At 52.7% G+C, this 16,772-nt stretch overlaps 1 protein-coding gene across 2 annotated transcripts; it reads right to left on the bottom strand.

Annotated features, from left to right (window-relative positions):
• Positions 1 to 134: 134 nt before the first annotated feature.
• Positions 135 to 15,552, bottom strand: Lrrc43 (leucine rich repeat containing 43). 2 transcript variants are annotated; one of them, XM_047561453.1, is made up of 13 exons: positions 15,384 to 15,552; positions 13,839 to 14,099; positions 12,541 to 12,651; positions 11,241 to 11,380; positions 9,157 to 9,395; positions 8,198 to 8,385; positions 7,402 to 7,661; positions 5,464 to 5,605; positions 5,167 to 5,298; positions 4,872 to 5,060; positions 4,562 to 4,595; positions 4,127 to 4,215; positions 142 to 272 (listed from the first exon to the last, which is right to left on the bottom strand). In XM_047561453.1, exons 1-13 carry the CDS (start codon positions 15,522 to 15,524, stop codon positions 255 to 257), a joined length of 1,944 nt encoding a protein of 647 aa, XP_047417409.1. In that variant the 5' UTR covers positions 15,525 to 15,552; the 3' UTR covers positions 142 to 254. The 2 variants fall into 2 exon arrangements, with proteins under 2 accessions (XP_047417408.1, XP_047417409.1); XM_047561452.1 differs by lacking the exon at positions 4,127 to 4,215 and having other exon boundaries at positions 135 to 272.
• Between the last annotated feature and the right edge of the window lie 1,220 nt (positions 15,553 to 16,772).

The following is a 16,772-nucleotide window of genomic DNA, read 5'->3' as shown; positions in this document are numbered from 1 at the left end:
CCCCCTCGGGTAGCTCGCGGCCCGCAGGTGCGCCCGCCCCGTTCTCGGTCTCGGTTCGCCGCTCCTCCTCCCCTGGACGCTCCCGGGAGGCCCCGAAATGCGGCTAGACAGACGCGGAGACGGGAGTTCCCAAAACAGCCTTTAATCTGGCGCCAACAGGCGGAGCGCCTCCTCCGCGGTGCGGTACTGGTTCATCTGGATCGAGACCTCCACGGTCAGCGGCTCCGGCTGGTAGTCGCTTTCGTAGCTCGGCATCAGTGGTTTTGACTTTTCTGAGAAAATAAAAACACAAGCAATGAGTCCGGAGCGATGTGTGGACTGCAGTCTCCGCGCACTGAACACAACCCCACGCCGAGTCCAGGGGAGCACAACTTCCGAAGTGGACCCAGCCTGTTAGTAGTAAGAGGGGATGAAATTGCGCTTAACTGGCGCATTTAATGAGTCACAGCTGTTGCTTTCCTAGACCCTTTTTACTTGAACTCCGACAAACTGCGCATGTTCAGTCTTGGGTATTTGACAATTATTTTCTCTAAAATGAAGTAATTCTGGCACTTTGGGGAAAACACCTGATTGAAAGCATTTTGATAGATTTATAACATTTGAACTTTCAGGTAGAAATTAGAATTTTGGAACACTGCCACCATGAACTCAAAACTTTTTTTAGTGATGTGGATAGTGGTATTAAAGAATGTGACTTTGGGGCCTGGGGTTGTGGCTTGGCGATAGAGCCCTTGCCTAGCACGTGTGAGGCACTGGGTCCAATCTTCAGCACCACATAAAAATAAAAGGTATTGTGACCATCTACAACCAGAAATAAAAAACCAGATGTGACTTTCGGGTTTTTAATGGAATGTGTCAACCTCTGGCAGATCTGCCTAAATTGATGGTGGTATTTTACAAGTAACCAGTGCAAGTTACCAGTCGTGCATGGTTAAAATAGCCATTCAAAATGCAAAATAGACCAACGGACTTTAATGATTAACTGGATTGAAAAAAAATCATGTAGATTCGGTTTCCGCACTGTAATAAATGTAATAAGCTAGCTTGTCAAATTCATTGTAACATCAAAGAAGAATATTCACAATTCTGAAGCCTGTTAAAATATTCTCCTCTGGGACTGGGGCTGTGGCTCAGTGGTAGAGCGCTTGCCTGGCATGTCTGAGGCACTGGGTTCGACCCTCAGCACCGCATAAATAAATAAATAAATAAATAAATAAAATAAAGCTATTGTGTCCATCTACAACTAAAAAAATATTTTAAAAAATATTCCCCTCTTTTCTAATTATGTGTTGGTATGAGGTAGGATTTTCTTCATGCACATCAACAGCAATATATCAAGGATTTTGCTATAGAAGCAGATATGAGAATCCATTGTTCTGTTAATCCAGACATTAAACAGATTTTTACAAAACAAACTTTTTTTGATTGTACACAAATGGGATACAACTTTTCATTTCTCTGGCTGTACATGAAGTAGAGTCACACTGTTCGTGTGATCATACATGTACACAGGGTACTGATGTTTGTCTCATTCCATTATCTTTCCTTCCCCCTGCCCTCCTATCCCCTCAATTCCCTCTACACCATCCAACCTTCCTCCATGCTTCCCTTACCACCACCACCCCGTTATGTATCATCATCCACTTATCAGAGAAAACATTCAGCCTTGTTGGGTTTGTTGGGATTGGCTTATTTCACTTAGCATGATATTCTCCCAAAACAAACTTAAAAAAAAATTTTTTTAAGTATTGCCAGGCAGCCTGCCCACAATCCCAGCTACTCAGGAAACTAACGCAGGAGGATCACAAATTCCAGGACAAGGACTTGGCAGGACCCTATCTCAAAAGTAAAAAATAAAAAGGGCTGGGGACCTGTAGGTCCGTGGTTCAGTGCCCCAGGTTCATTCCCCAGTACTAGGGGGATGATTAAACTCTTATGTCCACAGATAAGTGCCACAAATCACATGTCGATGGTCTTGGAAGTCTGATAGTGTGAGACCTCCAAATTTGCTCTCTCTCAGAACAGTTTTGGGTCCATTTCCTATGAATTTTAAAATCTGCTTGCTGAGCTGGGTGTATTGGTGCATGTCTGTAATTTCAATAACTCAGGAGGCTGAGGCAGGAGGATTGCAAGTTCAAGGTCAGTCTCCACAAGTTCACTGAGATCCTATCTCAAAAATAAAATATAACAAGGGCTGGGGATGTAGGTCAGTGGTAAAGTGTCCCTTGGTTCACATCTCCAGGACTGGAGGTGAGGGACAAATTTTAAGTTAAAAAAAAAAATCTTCTTGCTGATTTCTAAAAACCAAAACTAAACCAAAGACCTGCCAGGACTGTGACTGAGATGATGTGGAATCTACAGATCATTTGAGAAGAACCTACATCTTAACAATGTTGAATCTTCTGGTCCCTGCTTGTAGGATACCTCTCCATTTAGTAGCTCTTTAATCTGTCAGCAATGTCTTATAGTTTTCATTGTACAGGACTTTCACATCTTTTGTCACATTTATTCCTTTTTCATATTTTTCAATGTTGTTTCTTCTTAGACCCACAGATTATTTAGAAGTGTGTTGCTTAGTTTCTAAAAAATTTGGGATGTCTTGGGTCAGCATGTATACAGTTTCCATCTTTTTTTTTTCTTTCTTTCTTTTTACCAGGTTTTGCAGTGTTGCCGAGGCTGGTGTCGAACTCTTGGACTCAAAGGATCCTCTCACCTCAGCCTCCCAAGTGCTGGAATGACAAGGCATCTACCACCATGCCCAGCTCTCAAATTTTGATATGTGCCAGGCACGGTGGTGCATGCCTGTAATCCCAGAAGCTCAGGAGGCTGAGGCAGGAGGATAGTGAGTTCAAGGCCAGCCTCAGCAACTTACAAGACACTTAGCAACTCAGTGAGACCCTGTCTCTAAATAAAATATAAAAAAGCCTGGGGATGTGGCTCAGTGGTTAAGCGACCCTGGTTTCAATCCTCAGTACCAAAACAATTTTTTAAATGTATCAGCAATGATTTCTTCAGGCATTTATTTTTCTTTCAAGAAACCCCAATTACATGGATATTAGGCCCTTGGAATTTGTCTCAAAATTTATTGATACTCTTTCATTTTTTTCCTAGTAATTTTTCTCCTTGAGTTTTATTTTGCACAGTTTCTATTGCTCAAGTTCACTAATATTTCCTTTTATATTGCCTAATATGCCAATAATTCCATTGAATGTATTTTTCATATGACACTGTAGTTTTCATCTCTAAAGGTTTATATTCAATACTGCTACTTAACAGATTCAATTCTTCCTCTAGTTTTTTTTTTTTTTGTTTTGGTACCGAAGATTGAATCCAAGGGCACTTTACCATTGAGCCACAATCCCAGTCCTTTTTACTTTTTAAGACCTTTTTTTATCTGTTAGCATATTATAGTTATACGTAACAGTGGGGTTCCTTTTGACATAGTCATAAACACACATGACACAGTTTTCTGTACTTAAATCCCCAGTACTACCTATTTTCCTCCCAACTTCTTCACTAAGTCCTGATCCCCTTCCTCCAGTCTGTCTTCCTTCTATTTATTTATTTTCTTTGTTTAATTGGTATATTATAGTTACATATAAAATTTCATTTTTTATTTTGAAACAGGGCCTTGCTAAGTTGCTGAGACTGGCCTCACACTTGTGATCCTCCTGCCTCAGCCTCCCAAGTCACTGGAAGTACAGATGTGTGCCACTGCACCGAGCTCCTATAGCTTCTTGAGTATGGAATACATTATAATAACTGCTCTAGTGTCCTTGTCTACAGATTCTATCTTATATGTCATTTCTGAGTCAATTTTGGTTCTTATTACATATTGTATTTCTTGCTTTTTTTCTTGCCTCGTAATTTTTTTTGCGGGGGTGGTTACCGGAGATTGGACTCAGGGGCACTCAACCACTGAGCCACATCCCCAGCCCTACTTTGTATTTTATCTAGAGACAGGGTTTCATTGAGTTGCTTAGCACCTCACTTTTGCTGAGCCTGGCTTTGAACTGGCGATCCTCCTGTCTCAGCCACACGAGCCGCTGGGATTACAGGTGTGCACCACCACACCTGGCTCATGCCTGGTGATTTTTTATCAGATGACAGACATTGTCAACTGTACCTGGGGGATATTCTTTTTTGTTCTTCTTGAGCTCCATTCTGGGATACAGTTAGGTTTGATCCTTTTAGGTCTTGCATTCCCGTCCTGATCTTTTAAAAACACAAATCTAAAGCTTACCTAGTTCAGAAACCTCACTGGCCACGCAGAAAATAAATCCAGGCTCTTTATCTGACGAGTCAGAGCTGCAGCCAGAGGAGCCCTGGGCCGCCTCTGCTCAAGCCCGTCCTCCGTGGCACCCTGGCTCCCACCGCACCCCATCACGACCCACAGCTGGCTGCTGCAGGCTGGGGGACGCAGGGTGGATGTGGCCCCTCCCCTGGCTGGAAGGTGCGGTTCTCAGTCCCCCATTCTGTGGCTCCCACTCAGGGCTGGCCCCTCAGCAGAGCCTCAGCAAACCGGCCCTTGCAGTTGGCCACCGTGTCCGTCGGTCCTTACCTTTTTTGACCCCTTTCTTACTCTTCTTTAAGTCCTGATAGAAAGAATGACCAAACAAGATGCTTACTGGAGTGGGGGGCTGTGGGGGAAGGGCAGAGCCAGACCCCAAGGAGGCCGGCGGCTGGCCCAGGAGGCTGCCTGACCTGGCCCACGCTGCAGGAGCAGGCTGCTGGACATGCCAGGGGCCACGAAGGGCGGCACCAGCCAAGGTCCCTCCCGTCCTCCTGTGGGCCCCACTGCCTTGCCCGCCCAGCAAGCTTTCTTGGGGAGGGGGAAGGCAGAGGCAGAGCGACGTGGAGCCCCTTGGTACCCTGGCTAATGTCAGCTTGTCCGATTCCAGGGTGCGGAGAACCCCGTAGTTGCACACAGTGGACACCTGGGGCTCTCCCGCCAGCAATGGCTCCAGGGCCACCTGGCCGCTGCCCAGCACCCGCAGCACGGAGGGGTCCTGGCGGAGCTCCTTGGGAATCTCTCTCTTTTTCTTGGGCACCTTCTGTTCCTGTGGCAGGAGGCCAGGAGAGTGGGACAGGGACAGGCAAGGGACTGTGCCAGGCGTCTGTCCCCTCCACGCGGGGTCCCCTGCTGCAGGCTGGGTGTGCCAGTACCTTGTGGGGTTGCTTCTCCGCTTTCTCTTTCTTATTTTTCTTGTCTGTTTCCTTCTTGTTTTTCTCCCCTTTTCCTTTCTTGTCAGGCAAGAGAATGTCAACAGGAAGTGGCACCAAAGGCCAGGAGAGGATCTGGGGGTCAGGACATGGCCTTGAGTGAGAGAGGTGACAGGGAGGGTGTGGTCACCTCGCCCTCATCCTTTCTAGAAAGGCTGAGAGGCATCTGACTAGGGAGTCAGGACGCGGCAGCCTGAGGAGGGGGGTGGGCGGGAGGCCACAGCCACCCGTCCTGCCCACCTTCTCCTCCACAATGGTCACAGTGGTCCCCGACAGCAGGAAGGCCTTGAGTGGCACCAGGTCCTTGAAGGTGTGCTGCATCTCATAGCCGAAGGAAATGACGTCAGCCCAGGGCCTGCGGTCGGTGCTGAAGAGGACCGTCCTTGATGGAGGGGACATAGACATGGGCACCATCACCCAGGGCTGTGGCTGGGGACCTGGGACGAGGCTCTGAGGGGACTTCCAAAAAGACTAGGTACCCCAAAATAGCATGAGTTGGGGGTCTGGCTGCTACTGGGAGGGGCCAGGGGAGCAGAAGGCCAGGAAGGAACGTGGACACAAGAGAAGACAGTGGAGGAACAGGAAATCTGAAATAACAAAGAATTGTGCAGAGGACAGACAGATTCCTCAAGCAGAAACATTCCTACTGAGAACTTCTGTTCATCAAAAGACACCATCAGGGGCTGGGGCTGTCGCCCAGTGGCAGAGCGCTCGCCTAGCACGTGAGGCACTGGGTTCCGTCCTCAGCACCGCATCAAAATGAACAAACAAAAGGAAGGCATTCTGCCCAGGTATGACTACAAAACTTATTTTTTAAAAAAAGACACCATTAAGGGAGTGAAAAGGCAAACCAGAGAAAGGGGCAAGTTACTCGCTGCGCTTGTCACCAAGAAAAGTGTATATCCAGAAAATGTCTGTATACAAAAGGCAATCCTATGACAGGAAGAAAAAGACGGGTAATGGGATGTTTAAAAATAGGTAAGAAACTCAGAGAGGAGCTGCCCCAGGCACGAAATCCAAATAGCCAATAAACACACAAAAGGGTGTCCAGTGGCATGAGCTAGCAGGGTATGCAAACTGGAATCTCCCTGCCATTCAGGCGCGCCTTCGGGCGGGTCTGGGACCGTGTCTTGAAAGGGCTCCTGTCACTCCATGGCCCATGGGAGGTGCTCACTGTACCTGGACTTTTCACATAAACAACGTAGTCTATGCTGAACACCTGCTCGGCCTCGGCCAGTGGGGGGTGTCAGGCAGTGGGTGTCTACGGGACAAACCCCCAATGAGAATTTCAGCTCCCTGGGCTCAAACGACAGCCTTTTGCAGCATTTGTCACGACTTGCTGATGGCGGGGTTCGGTCCATGCCACGTGACTCCAGCATGGCTACTGGGGCAGGACTCTTGGCTGTACTGGGTTCCCCTGGGCTTGCTCCCGTGGGCTCCTGCCCTTCGTGGGTTTTGCTGTAATAAGTCATAGCCATGAGGAAGGCTGTATGCTGAGCCCCGAGAGTCTTAATGGATCCCAGACCTCGACTTAGTCTTGGAGACCCCCACACCAACAGAAGAGCCACAATTCAAACAACTGACAGCACCAGGGAGAGGTGACAGGAATCCTCTAAGTAAATCTATGTGTCTGTCACTCAACAGTTTGCGACCAGTACAAACTGCAATCATGGAGCTCCGACGCTGTGGGAACTGACTCGGATTCCAGGAAAATTCTCCATCATCAAAGAAGATTCTTTACCAAAGAAGACAGAATGGGTGGCATGATGAAACCGCAAGAGTGGACAAGGCTGGACCTATCGAGGCAAGGGAGAACCTGGTGCACGGACTGGAAGGGTCTTGCCTCACTTTATATGCCAGGACACATTCCAGATGGGCTCAAAAGCCCGTCCCGGGGTAAAATGCAACAGCTTGCACGTCATCCCTGTCAATGTGAGAGAGCCGACAGCCGTTCAGGAAACCTTGGCCATCAGGGACCTGGGGTTCAGCAGCGCTTGAGTGGAAGGTTAGGGTTCTGGGAAAGGAGTGCTGAATGCTGACCCCAAACCTACCCCGGGCTCTCGGCCCAGGGGCCCGTTAAGGAGAACGTGGCCTTGGCGCACTCAGCCATCGCGATGCACGGGGAGGCAGCGGGTGCAGCCCAGGTCGGCCTCGCTCCTGGCCGGCTCCAGTGCTTACCCCGGGGACGGGAAGAGCCGGGGATCCATGCGGGGCCGCAGCTTCGCCAGCTCCTCTGCAGAGTTGATGGCGGAGAGGGGCACTGGCAGGGGCACCGAGTGGCCCGAGATGAACGACAGCTCTGACTCTCCCAGCTCGGTGGCCCCCGACTCCTGGGACTCGTCAGCCACGGCCTCGCGCAGCTCCTCGCACAGCTGCTCCTCGGCCTCCCCCTGCAGCTCCTGGACCACGAGGTCTGCGCTGGTGGTGGGCCTGACGATCTGGGGGGACAGGACACACCCAGGGCTGCGGCCCCCAGCGTGCACCGCCGGCCGGGAGCGTCTGTGGACACGGGTGTCAGGAGGGTATGATTTCCTTTCTTCGCTGCTGGGGTGGAAACGGGCCTCACGTGCCGGGGCAGCAGGCCACCACCCAGCCACAGCCCCGCCCGGCAGGGACCCAGCGCGAGCTGCACCCTTGGGAGCCTTGGCGCGGCCGTCAGTGGCAGCGCATGGCCCAGCCCGGCCCCAGGTGTCCCTGCTTTTCACGGGGAGTGGAGGGGGGTGGGGGCTTCGTGGAAGCACCGCGCTTGGGGATGAAATTCCAGGCTGCTCCCTCGTCAGGCTCAGATGTCACAGTGTCCACAGGGACACAAGATGCTGACAACCACCTTGGCTGGGGCTGGGCTGGAGCCAGGGCCCCGAGCAGAGCAGGGCTGAGAGTCCACATCAAGGACCTCCCCGGCCCGGGGGCTGTTCTGCCACACAGGACACCCTGCGGGGCTGCGCCAGGAGCCACCCTACCCCCGACCGGGCACCTCGGCCAGCACGCCACCATACTGGCTCCCCTCGCCGTCCTCCTCTTCCACGAAGTCGTAGGTCACATAATAGTTGTAGGTGATGAAAGGCCCTTCGGGGCCGGGCTCTGGGTCCCAGATGGAGGTGTCCACAACGCCCTTGACACTGCCAATGGTCACCACAAACTGTGCTTCTTGTGCCAGGAGGTCTGCGAGGAGGAACGGCAAGACTGAGGGGCATGAGGGCCGGGGGTGGCAGACAGCAGGGCAGGGCGGGGCAGGCCTGGGTCCTCCCCTCCCTGCAGAGGTTCAAGTCCCAGGTCTGCCAAGTTCAGCGGGGCTGATTTAGGAGAAGTCATTTGGCCTCTCTGAAACCTGGTTTCCCAACCTGACAAATGGGAGTTGTTTGGAGTTTGTTTGCTTCTAGAGATTGAGGGATTGAACCCAGGGGTGCTCTACCACTGAGCTACATCCCAGTCCTTTTTATCTTTTATTTTGAGACAGGGTCTCACTAAGTTGCTGAGGCTAGCCTTGAACATGTGATCCTCCTGCATCAGCCTCCATGTCTGTGCCACTGAGTCCAGTTGTCCAGTTTGTCTAAAGTTTCTATTAGAGCCAGTTCTGAGAGGGCGAGAGTCAAGAATATCTGCCACCTCAGCTTGTGCCGGGCACCCTGAGACTCTCAGTCTTCTGTCACTCTGAGCTTGGGAAGGCTCTGGTGCATCTTGCACCGTGGACCACAAGGGGGTGATCTCAAGCCACCTCGAAAGTGAAGAAACTGGTTGAAAGCTGTAGCCTTCCTGTCACTTCTGTCCCCAGGGCCCAGTCACAGGGGTCAATATCTAGAGAAAACCCAGATCCAGAAGATTTACCACATCTGACGAGGGCCCAGGTCAAACCAGGAGCTACGGGGGCAGGTGGGCATATGCACCAAGGTGTGGAGGTGTGTCCCTGTCCCCTCCCTCCATGGCTGTACCCACCACCACTGAGGCTGAACCCCCGGAACTGATGCTTCTCGTTGGGGGACACGGTGATGTCGTCCAGCACGCAGAGCCGGGTCAGGCTGTCGATGGTGAGGCCTCGGTAGTAGGGCACCAGTGCCAGCGGGTTCCCCTGGAGCACCAGCAGCCTCAGGTGCCTGAGCGTGCTGAGACTGACCATCATGCCCTGCAGGTCTGTCAGGTCATTGAAGCCCAGATCCAGGGAGACAAGGTTGGGCCTGGAAGGTGGGCCAGGCCGCCCAGAAGTTAGGGACCTGGTGAGCAGCCGACACGCCCTACGCCCAGGACAGTCCTCGGCCCCACGCCGTGTTCTGCCCTGGACCCCGGTTACTCCCCGAGCCTGCTTCTCCCTTCTCTCGGGAACACCACCGTCCTCACAGCCCAGAGAGGGCCCTCACAACCGACCCGCACGCCCCATTCACACAGAGCTTCTCTCTGGCCAGAAGTCCAGCCTCTAGAGAGGCCATCTAGAAGGCTCTCCACAAATCCCTACTGACAGACAGGAAGTCACAGTGGGGGAGACAGGAAGAGGAGGGGTGGGATCAGAATGGGGACCTGGAAGGAGGGCAGGTGAGGCAGTAGGGTCCAGGGGTCTCAAGCTGGAGGTCATTTTTCAAAGTCAGACTGGCACATGGTCACAGGAAGCTACGTGGCTCACTTTCTGGAGTGAGGAACGTGCCAGCAGCAGAAAGGAGATGCTTCCCATCCGGGCCTGTGAGGGGCAGGAAGGGTGGCGAAGAGGAAGCCCGGGCCTTGGTGAAGAGGCAGGCACAGGAGGGGCGGGGGGCTTTCCCCACTGTCACAAACTCGAAAGCAAAGGGACTTCAGCTCGGAGAACAGAAGCCAGGAAGACAGCAGGGAACGCCCGTCAACAGCACCTTCCACGGACAGAACTCGGTGCCCTCACTCTCCTCCCTCACCTCCTTTGGTGGCCTGTCCTGCCCGTGATGGTCACAGGCCAGTCAGAGGGAAATATGCAAGAGGAACATTTCGTGGGGACCAGCACACAGCCTTGACCCAATGTCAACTGTCTTCAAGAGAACCAGCCATCATCGGAAACACGTCCTGTGGTTCCCAAACAGCCAGAGACAAGCTTCACGTCCAAGTTTCTATGAGGTCCATGCTCGGCATGGAACATCAGGCTGTGGCATGTTTTCCAAATAAAAATCAGAACATTTGGTCCTCTGTCAACAGCAAGAGCCTAAATTTGCTGTCCCAAGAAGTCCCAAGTCTATGGTTTCCTGTCTGCATTCCCTGATGGCAATGGACATGGCCATGACTCGGCTAGGAGTGGCCGAGGGGGAGGAAGAAGGGAGTCATGGTCGAGAGGGCCTTTCCTCTCCACTGCGCCCCCACCTTCCAAACAGGTGTGGCTGCAGAGCAGCCCCTGGGCCATGCGTCCCCTGGGCCACGCAGGGCCAGGAGGGAGGTGCCTTCCATGCCGAGCGGCTGCCTTGCCAGGCGGTGAAGAAGGAAGCCATGGGAAGCAGCACCCTCGGTGACACTACCGAAGATGCTGAGACCCTGAGATGCCCCCAGGGTGCTACCACAGCCCTCTGGCCCAGCTCTCCAGGCAGCCTTTAGGGGTGGATGCCGATCCTCTCAATTCTGGGCTCTGGGATTTTAAGTGTTCCACGGTCACCCACCAAGGAGACGATCCAGTATCGACACCCGAGTGGGGGCTGTTCTGCACAAGCTCTAGCGGATGCTGGAGTTTTAGTGACAAGGGAGCGCTGTCGCTAGGACAGCGTTCTCAGCCTGGGCCTCTCTTAGGTGTCTGACTGTCACAGGAGGAAATCCAGTGAGTTAGGACCCACTTCCAAGCTACCACGCCCAGGACAGTCCCACCACACAGACAGGCCCAAGTGTCAACGGAGCTCACACTGAGAGCCTCTTTGAAGCGTGGCTCCCGCTCGCTCCCACTACCGCCTGGCATCCTTCCCTGGACGTCTGTGGGATTTTTCTGGAGTCAGAGAACGAGATCCTAAGTGGACTTTGCATCCACCCGGAAGTCACAGAAAGGAGGGTCCCTGCCGGCCCTTTCCTCCCAGCACCGCAGTTACCAGTAGTTGTTGGTGACGTAGAGACTCTCCAAGGGGCCCAGCAGTTTGTTGTGGCCCAGCCCCAAGTGCTGGAGCAGCGGGGGCGGGTGAGCACATAGACACTCCATGCTGCGCATCTCATTGCCGTAAAGCTCCAGCACCTGGGGACAGCCAGGAGGAGGCCTGGGCTGGCAGGCTGCGCCTCCCGCCTCCCGCCCCTGGAATCTCAGGAAAGGACTCATGAACTGTCTGCGGCCCGCCTTCCTGTGCCCAACTGGACTGCATTTTTTTTTTCTTTCTATTTTTTGCAGTGCTGGGGATTGAACCCAGGGCCTTGTGCATGCGAGGCAAGCACTCTACCAACTGAGCTACATCCCCAGCGCCCTGGACTGCATTTTTTAAATGCAGGAGGAAATTTTTCCTGCAGAAGAGAGGGAAGTTTCTTTTCCCTTCTGTGAAGGTGACTTCCTAGTTTGGAGGGGAGGTGATGGAGAGTGGGCAGAAGGGACTCGCAGACCCTGGGCATCTTCTCAACCCGTGGGAAAGTGTCTCTGGGAAAGCCCCGAGGGACCCCTAAGGGAGAGAGAACGGACCATGATGAATGGTCCTCACTCGCAGGTCTGACCCAGGCCTGGCTGGTGTCTCCGGCCAGGCCAGACCTGTGAGCCTCTTCCTCTGCAGTCAACTATTCTTGGGGTTTAACTTAAGACTGGGGTCGTGCGACATGCTCCGCAGACCACTCACTATGAAGTTGGCCTGCCCTTCTTCATTGTGGTAAGGTGTACGTGACATGAATTTGCCATTTCATCCATTTTTAAGTGTACAGTTCAGTGATAATGGCATCCATAATGCTGGGCCACCACCATCACTGTTCCAAAATGCTTTCATCACCCCAAACAGAAGCTCCGAGACCTCTAGGGGATCACTCCCGGGTCTCTCCCCCAGCCCCTGGTGACCTCTAATTCCTCTCTAACGCTACAGACTTGCCTCTTCTGGATATTTCATAAAAGTATACGTATTGAGATTGGCCCTTGTGGGTCTGGCTCCTTTCACCTAGCATGCCATTTTCTAGGGTCCCCCACACTGTAGTGACTCTCAGAATTCCCTTCTCTGTGTGGATGAATCCTACTGCATACGTGGAGACGCCACCCCTTGTCCACGAGCTGGTGTGGCTGTAGACACTTGGGTTCTCTCCGCCTCCGGCTACTGAACGCTGGTGAGCAGGAACCTGTCAGAGCCCCCGCCTCCGTCGTTCTGGGTATACACCCTGGCCACACCTGTGCAGGGAAGACTAGAGACAGGGTCTCTGGGGCTCCCGTACCTTGAGTGTTGGCGGCAGGTTGGCAGCATTGACTTCCTTGATTTTATTGGCACTCAGGATCAACTCCTCAAGGTTTAGAAATTTCAGAAGGTCTTTATCCACCAGGCTCACCTGAAAGGAAGGAAAGGAAGAAGCGGAGGGCTCGAGGGCCAACAGGCACACAGCAGTCCACCTGTCCTGAGTCCTGCCAATCCTACCGCCCTCTCTGCCCCTCCTTAACCACACTGTATCCGCCTGCGCAGGGCTCCAGGCCGCTTCCAACCCTGCCCCTCCTCTGACGGTAGTTGTGGCCAGCGTCCTATGTCCCGAGCTGGACCTTGAGATTCTTGGGAGGGCAGGAAGCCGGTCTTCTCTCTATCCCAGAGCCATAGTCACCTACTGCCTGCCTCGCACTGAAGTTGGTTAAAGTCTCTAGAAATCACTTTGGCTTGCACAGAACAAGGCGAGACCAGAAACTTCAGCACCCTACCCACAAATCCTCCGTTCCCAAGGAACTCAGTGGTCTCAAGGATATCAGGGATCCTTCCTGGCTGGGCTTCTTTTCCCTAGAGTGACCAAATATGCCCATTTGCCTAGGATGGAGGGACTTTTCAGGGCATAAAACCCTCAGCATTAACACTGGGAATGTTCCAGACAAACTGGTCACCCTACTCATCTTCTGGGTACTGTGTAACTTCCCAGTTTCTTTGTAAAGGAAGCAAAGGCTCAGGAAGGCTGAGACCGAGTTTCCATGCAACTTTTGGGCTCTGTTATTGATCTAAGCAAAGATTTTTTAGTAACAGAAATGAACAAGTCAGCACCATGCCAAGGCTTTCCAGCCCCTGGTTCCCACCGTTTAAATAAAGTAAAAAACTAGTATGAGCCAGAGGGTGGCGCACGCCTGTAACCCAGCAACTCAGGAGGCTGAGGCAGGAGGATCATGAGTTCAAAGCCAGTCTCAACAACTTAGGGAGGCCCTAAGCAACTTAGCAAGACCCTGTCTCAAAGTAAAAAGTCAAAAGGGCTGGTGCTGTGGCTCAGGGCCCCTGGGTTCAATCCCCAGTACCAAACCAATACTGGTCCTTTAAAAGGTCTTTACTAGGACCCAGGAGGGCAGTGCAGGTCGTGCTAGGAATTGGCTGTGGAAGATGCACATGGACTCTCTCCAAGGGTGAAAGAGGAAGATATTCAACAAAGCATGGCTGAACGTCGGCTCCGCTTGCTGTACAAGCTGGTGAGCTCATTAGAAGTCAGGGTTGACCTTGGGATCAGCCCCCAGGGAGATCCTCCTGTAACCTGTGCTCATTTGCAGTACCCACCTGCTTGTCCACCACTCGCAGTGACCGGAAATAGGAGTAGAAGAAGGTGTCTTTGAGCATCAGTGGACTCTGGATGGCCAGTTCTCTCAGAAACTGGTCCTCTGCACTGGAGTCCTCCACCAGAGCCCAGGGCGAGTGGGGACCACGCACCAGTCCCAGCAGGGCCTCCACAGTCTCCTCCCCTGGGCTCACTGTCTCCTCCTCCCTGGGGGTCAGCTCCCTCCAGGTTCGCCACGTTTGAGGAAGAAATCGCGACTTATTCTGCAGTGTTGGAGGTGGAGAATTTCATTAGTTCGGACATATCCTTGTGAAGATTTAAAACTCAGTTGTAAGAGCAACTGAGTTGTAAGACTGAGAATAAAGAATTTAGAAATCTCGAGGATGAGCCACCAGTGATTTCGGCTGATGATTAGCCATAGATGTGACTACAGAAAGGGAAGACTCAATGAAGAGGCCCAATTCCTGTCTCCGGGGGATTAATTACACATTTAACACAATCTATGCAAATTTATGAACTACAAGTTAGGAGGCTCAACTGGCAGTCTGGGGGCTACCATCAAGGGCAAGTTTTCCAAAGGGGAACTAGCAAGGCTGAAAAGGTAGGCCCAGGCAAAGGAAAATTCAGGAAGGGGAAGATGAGAGTGCTTCCCCAGAGTTCACCCTCCCCATCCTGCCTCCAGAAGAGGTGCAGGCGGGGCACAGCACCCAGAGTCTCCCATGCCAGGCAGGCACTGCACCCTGAGCTACACCCCCAGTCCAGGATGCAGCTAAAGCTCAGCATGTAGTAGGTGTCGCCTCGGTTTTCCTATGGAAAGGGAACACCAGCTCTCCTATGCTCCTTTGCATGGAGAGAGGGAGCGGCTTCGCTTCTGGCCCATTCAGAACTCTCAAGACATTCCTGAGCACACTGGTTCTGTCCCCATCCTGTGCACTGCGCTGATGACAGTTCCGATGGCCCCAGTGAACAGGGTTCTGTGTGCAGGGTGAGTGTACAGACTGAAGTTTCAGAGAAAAGGACCTTCGCGGGCAGCAAAACCAAACTTTCCTCCTTCACCCTGTTGCCATGCTGTTCAACGCTGCATTTCCCCCTGCCTCCTCTGGGCAGGGAAGGGCCACCAGACAGTGCGCTGATTAGCTTTTTGAGCCCTCGGGTTCTCCAGGAGGGAAGGGTCTAGACCTCCTAGACAAATGGAGAGTGCCAGAGCCTTCCCGGCCAAGCTCAGAAGGGAAGGCCCACCGCTCTGCAGCCTCGGGGCCCGAGTGGAACCGTCTTCCACAGGAAGGCCCCGGCCCCGATTGGCCTGCTGACTCAGGACCGGGTGGTGCCTGGGCTTCACCCGGCTCAGGGCCCCGAGGCCAGGCCAGGGCCTTGTCTGCCCTCACCTTCAGCGACAGGGTCCCCAGAGTCCACCCCCGCCCCGCAAACGCTCAGAACCAGCCCCCCCGGAGCGTCCCGGGCCAGCCACCTGCCGTCCGGGCGCCGCCAGCCCCCGGCCCGTGCCCCCAGGCCCTCCCCGCCGTCCCGCAGGCCCCGGCCGCCCGCACCCAGCTGCCGATGCCGCAGGGAAACTCGTGCAGACACAGCTTGCGCAGGTGCTCCCGCACCGCCTCGCTCAGGGTCTCGGGGGCGCTGCCGCTGCCGCTGCCGCTGCCGCTGCAGCTGCCGCCGTCCGGGGACGGCTCCATGCGGGCGGGTGGCGCAGCCCTCCGCCCGCGCTGCCTGGCGGCGCCCGCGCTGCTAGGCAACGCCCGACGCGCGCGCCCCGACCGCGCGAGCTCCGGGGAGAAGCCCTGCGCCGGGCTCAGCCCCAGCCTTGACGCCTCCCCCCGGCCTCTCCTGTAAAGGCCGGAGACCGAGGAGGCTGCGTCAGGAGGCTGCTGGCGTGGAACCCGAGGCTGCTCTAGATTGTTCTCATCTCACTGAAGCTGGTCTGGGTACTGGCCTCGTATCTTATAGATGAGTTTGCAAATGTTCTCTCCTTCTATGAGTGATATTTTCACTTTTGTTTTGTTTTGTTTTCATCCCTAGCCCCTTTTATTTTTTATTTGAGACTGGGCCTCACTAAATTGCTCGGACTGACCTTGAAATTGTGATTCTCCTGCCTCAACCTTCCGACTGGTGGAATTACAGGCACGCACCAACACCACTGGCTTGTCCCAATCTTTCTTGATAGTGTCCTTTAATATACAAAAGGTTTTATTGTTATTGTTTGATGATTTTTTGTTTGTTTGTTTGTTTTTTTGCAGCGCTTGGGATGGAACCCAAAGCCCCATGTATACTAGGCAAGTACTCTACCACTGGGCTACACTGCCAGCCCCTACACGAAAAGTTTTAATTTTTAATTTTAATCTTTTTTTGGGGGGTACTGAGGATTAACTTAGGGGCACTTTACTACCACTGAGCCACATCCTCAGCCTTTTTGTTCTTCGTTTTGAGACAGGGCCTCCATAAGTTGTCCAGGCTGGCCTTGAATTTTTGATCCTCCCATCTCAGCCTCCAAAGTTCCTGGGATTGTGGGCATGTCTACCACAGCCAAATAAATTGTTAATTTTTGAAAAAAAATTTTAGATGTTGATAGACCTTTATTTCATTCATTTATTTATATGTGGTGCTGAGGGTCGAACCCAGTGCCTCACACATGCTAGGCAAGTGCTCTACCACAAAGCCACAATCCCAGCTTTAAACTGTTAATTTTGATGAAGTATAAAGTATATTTTCTTTAGCTGCTTCTATTTTGTTTTCACTCCTAAGGAATTATCTTCTACTCCACCAAGCTGAGCTGTGAGCATTCTTTATATATCCTGCTCACCAATCCTTTGTTCAATCTGGAATTTGAAAATACCCTTCTCCCAGGCGAAGCTTGTCTTAACAGTGTCTTTAGAGGATCAAAATGTTTTATTTTGAGGAATTTTGACTAACTGTGATCCTTCCCC

This window comes from Sciurus carolinensis, chromosome 8 (genome assembly GCF_902686445.1).
Source record: "Sciurus carolinensis chromosome 8, mSciCar1.2, whole genome shotgun sequence".
Taxonomy (NCBI): Eukaryota; Metazoa; Chordata; class Mammalia; order Rodentia; family Sciuridae; genus Sciurus; species Sciurus carolinensis.
The sequence above is the reverse complement of the archived record's forward strand: the minus strand, read 5'-3'. Positions and strand labels throughout refer to the sequence as shown.

Bases quoted from the DNA above. Each gene is read 5' to 3' on its own strand.
- Lrrc43 (XM_047561452.1), bottom strand. From the start codon at position 15,524: ATGGAGCCGTCCCCGGACGGCGGCAGCTGCAGCGGCAGCGGCAGCGGC. The intron at 11,381-12,540 runs GTACGGGAGCCC...GGCTGTCCCCAG, and splicing joins ACCTGCCGCCAACACTCAAG to GTGCTGGAGCTTTACGGCAA. The intron at 5,299-5,463 runs GTGGGCAGGACG...CCTGACCCCCAG, and splicing joins TGACCATTGTGGAGGAGAAG to ATCCTCTCCTGGCCTTTGGT.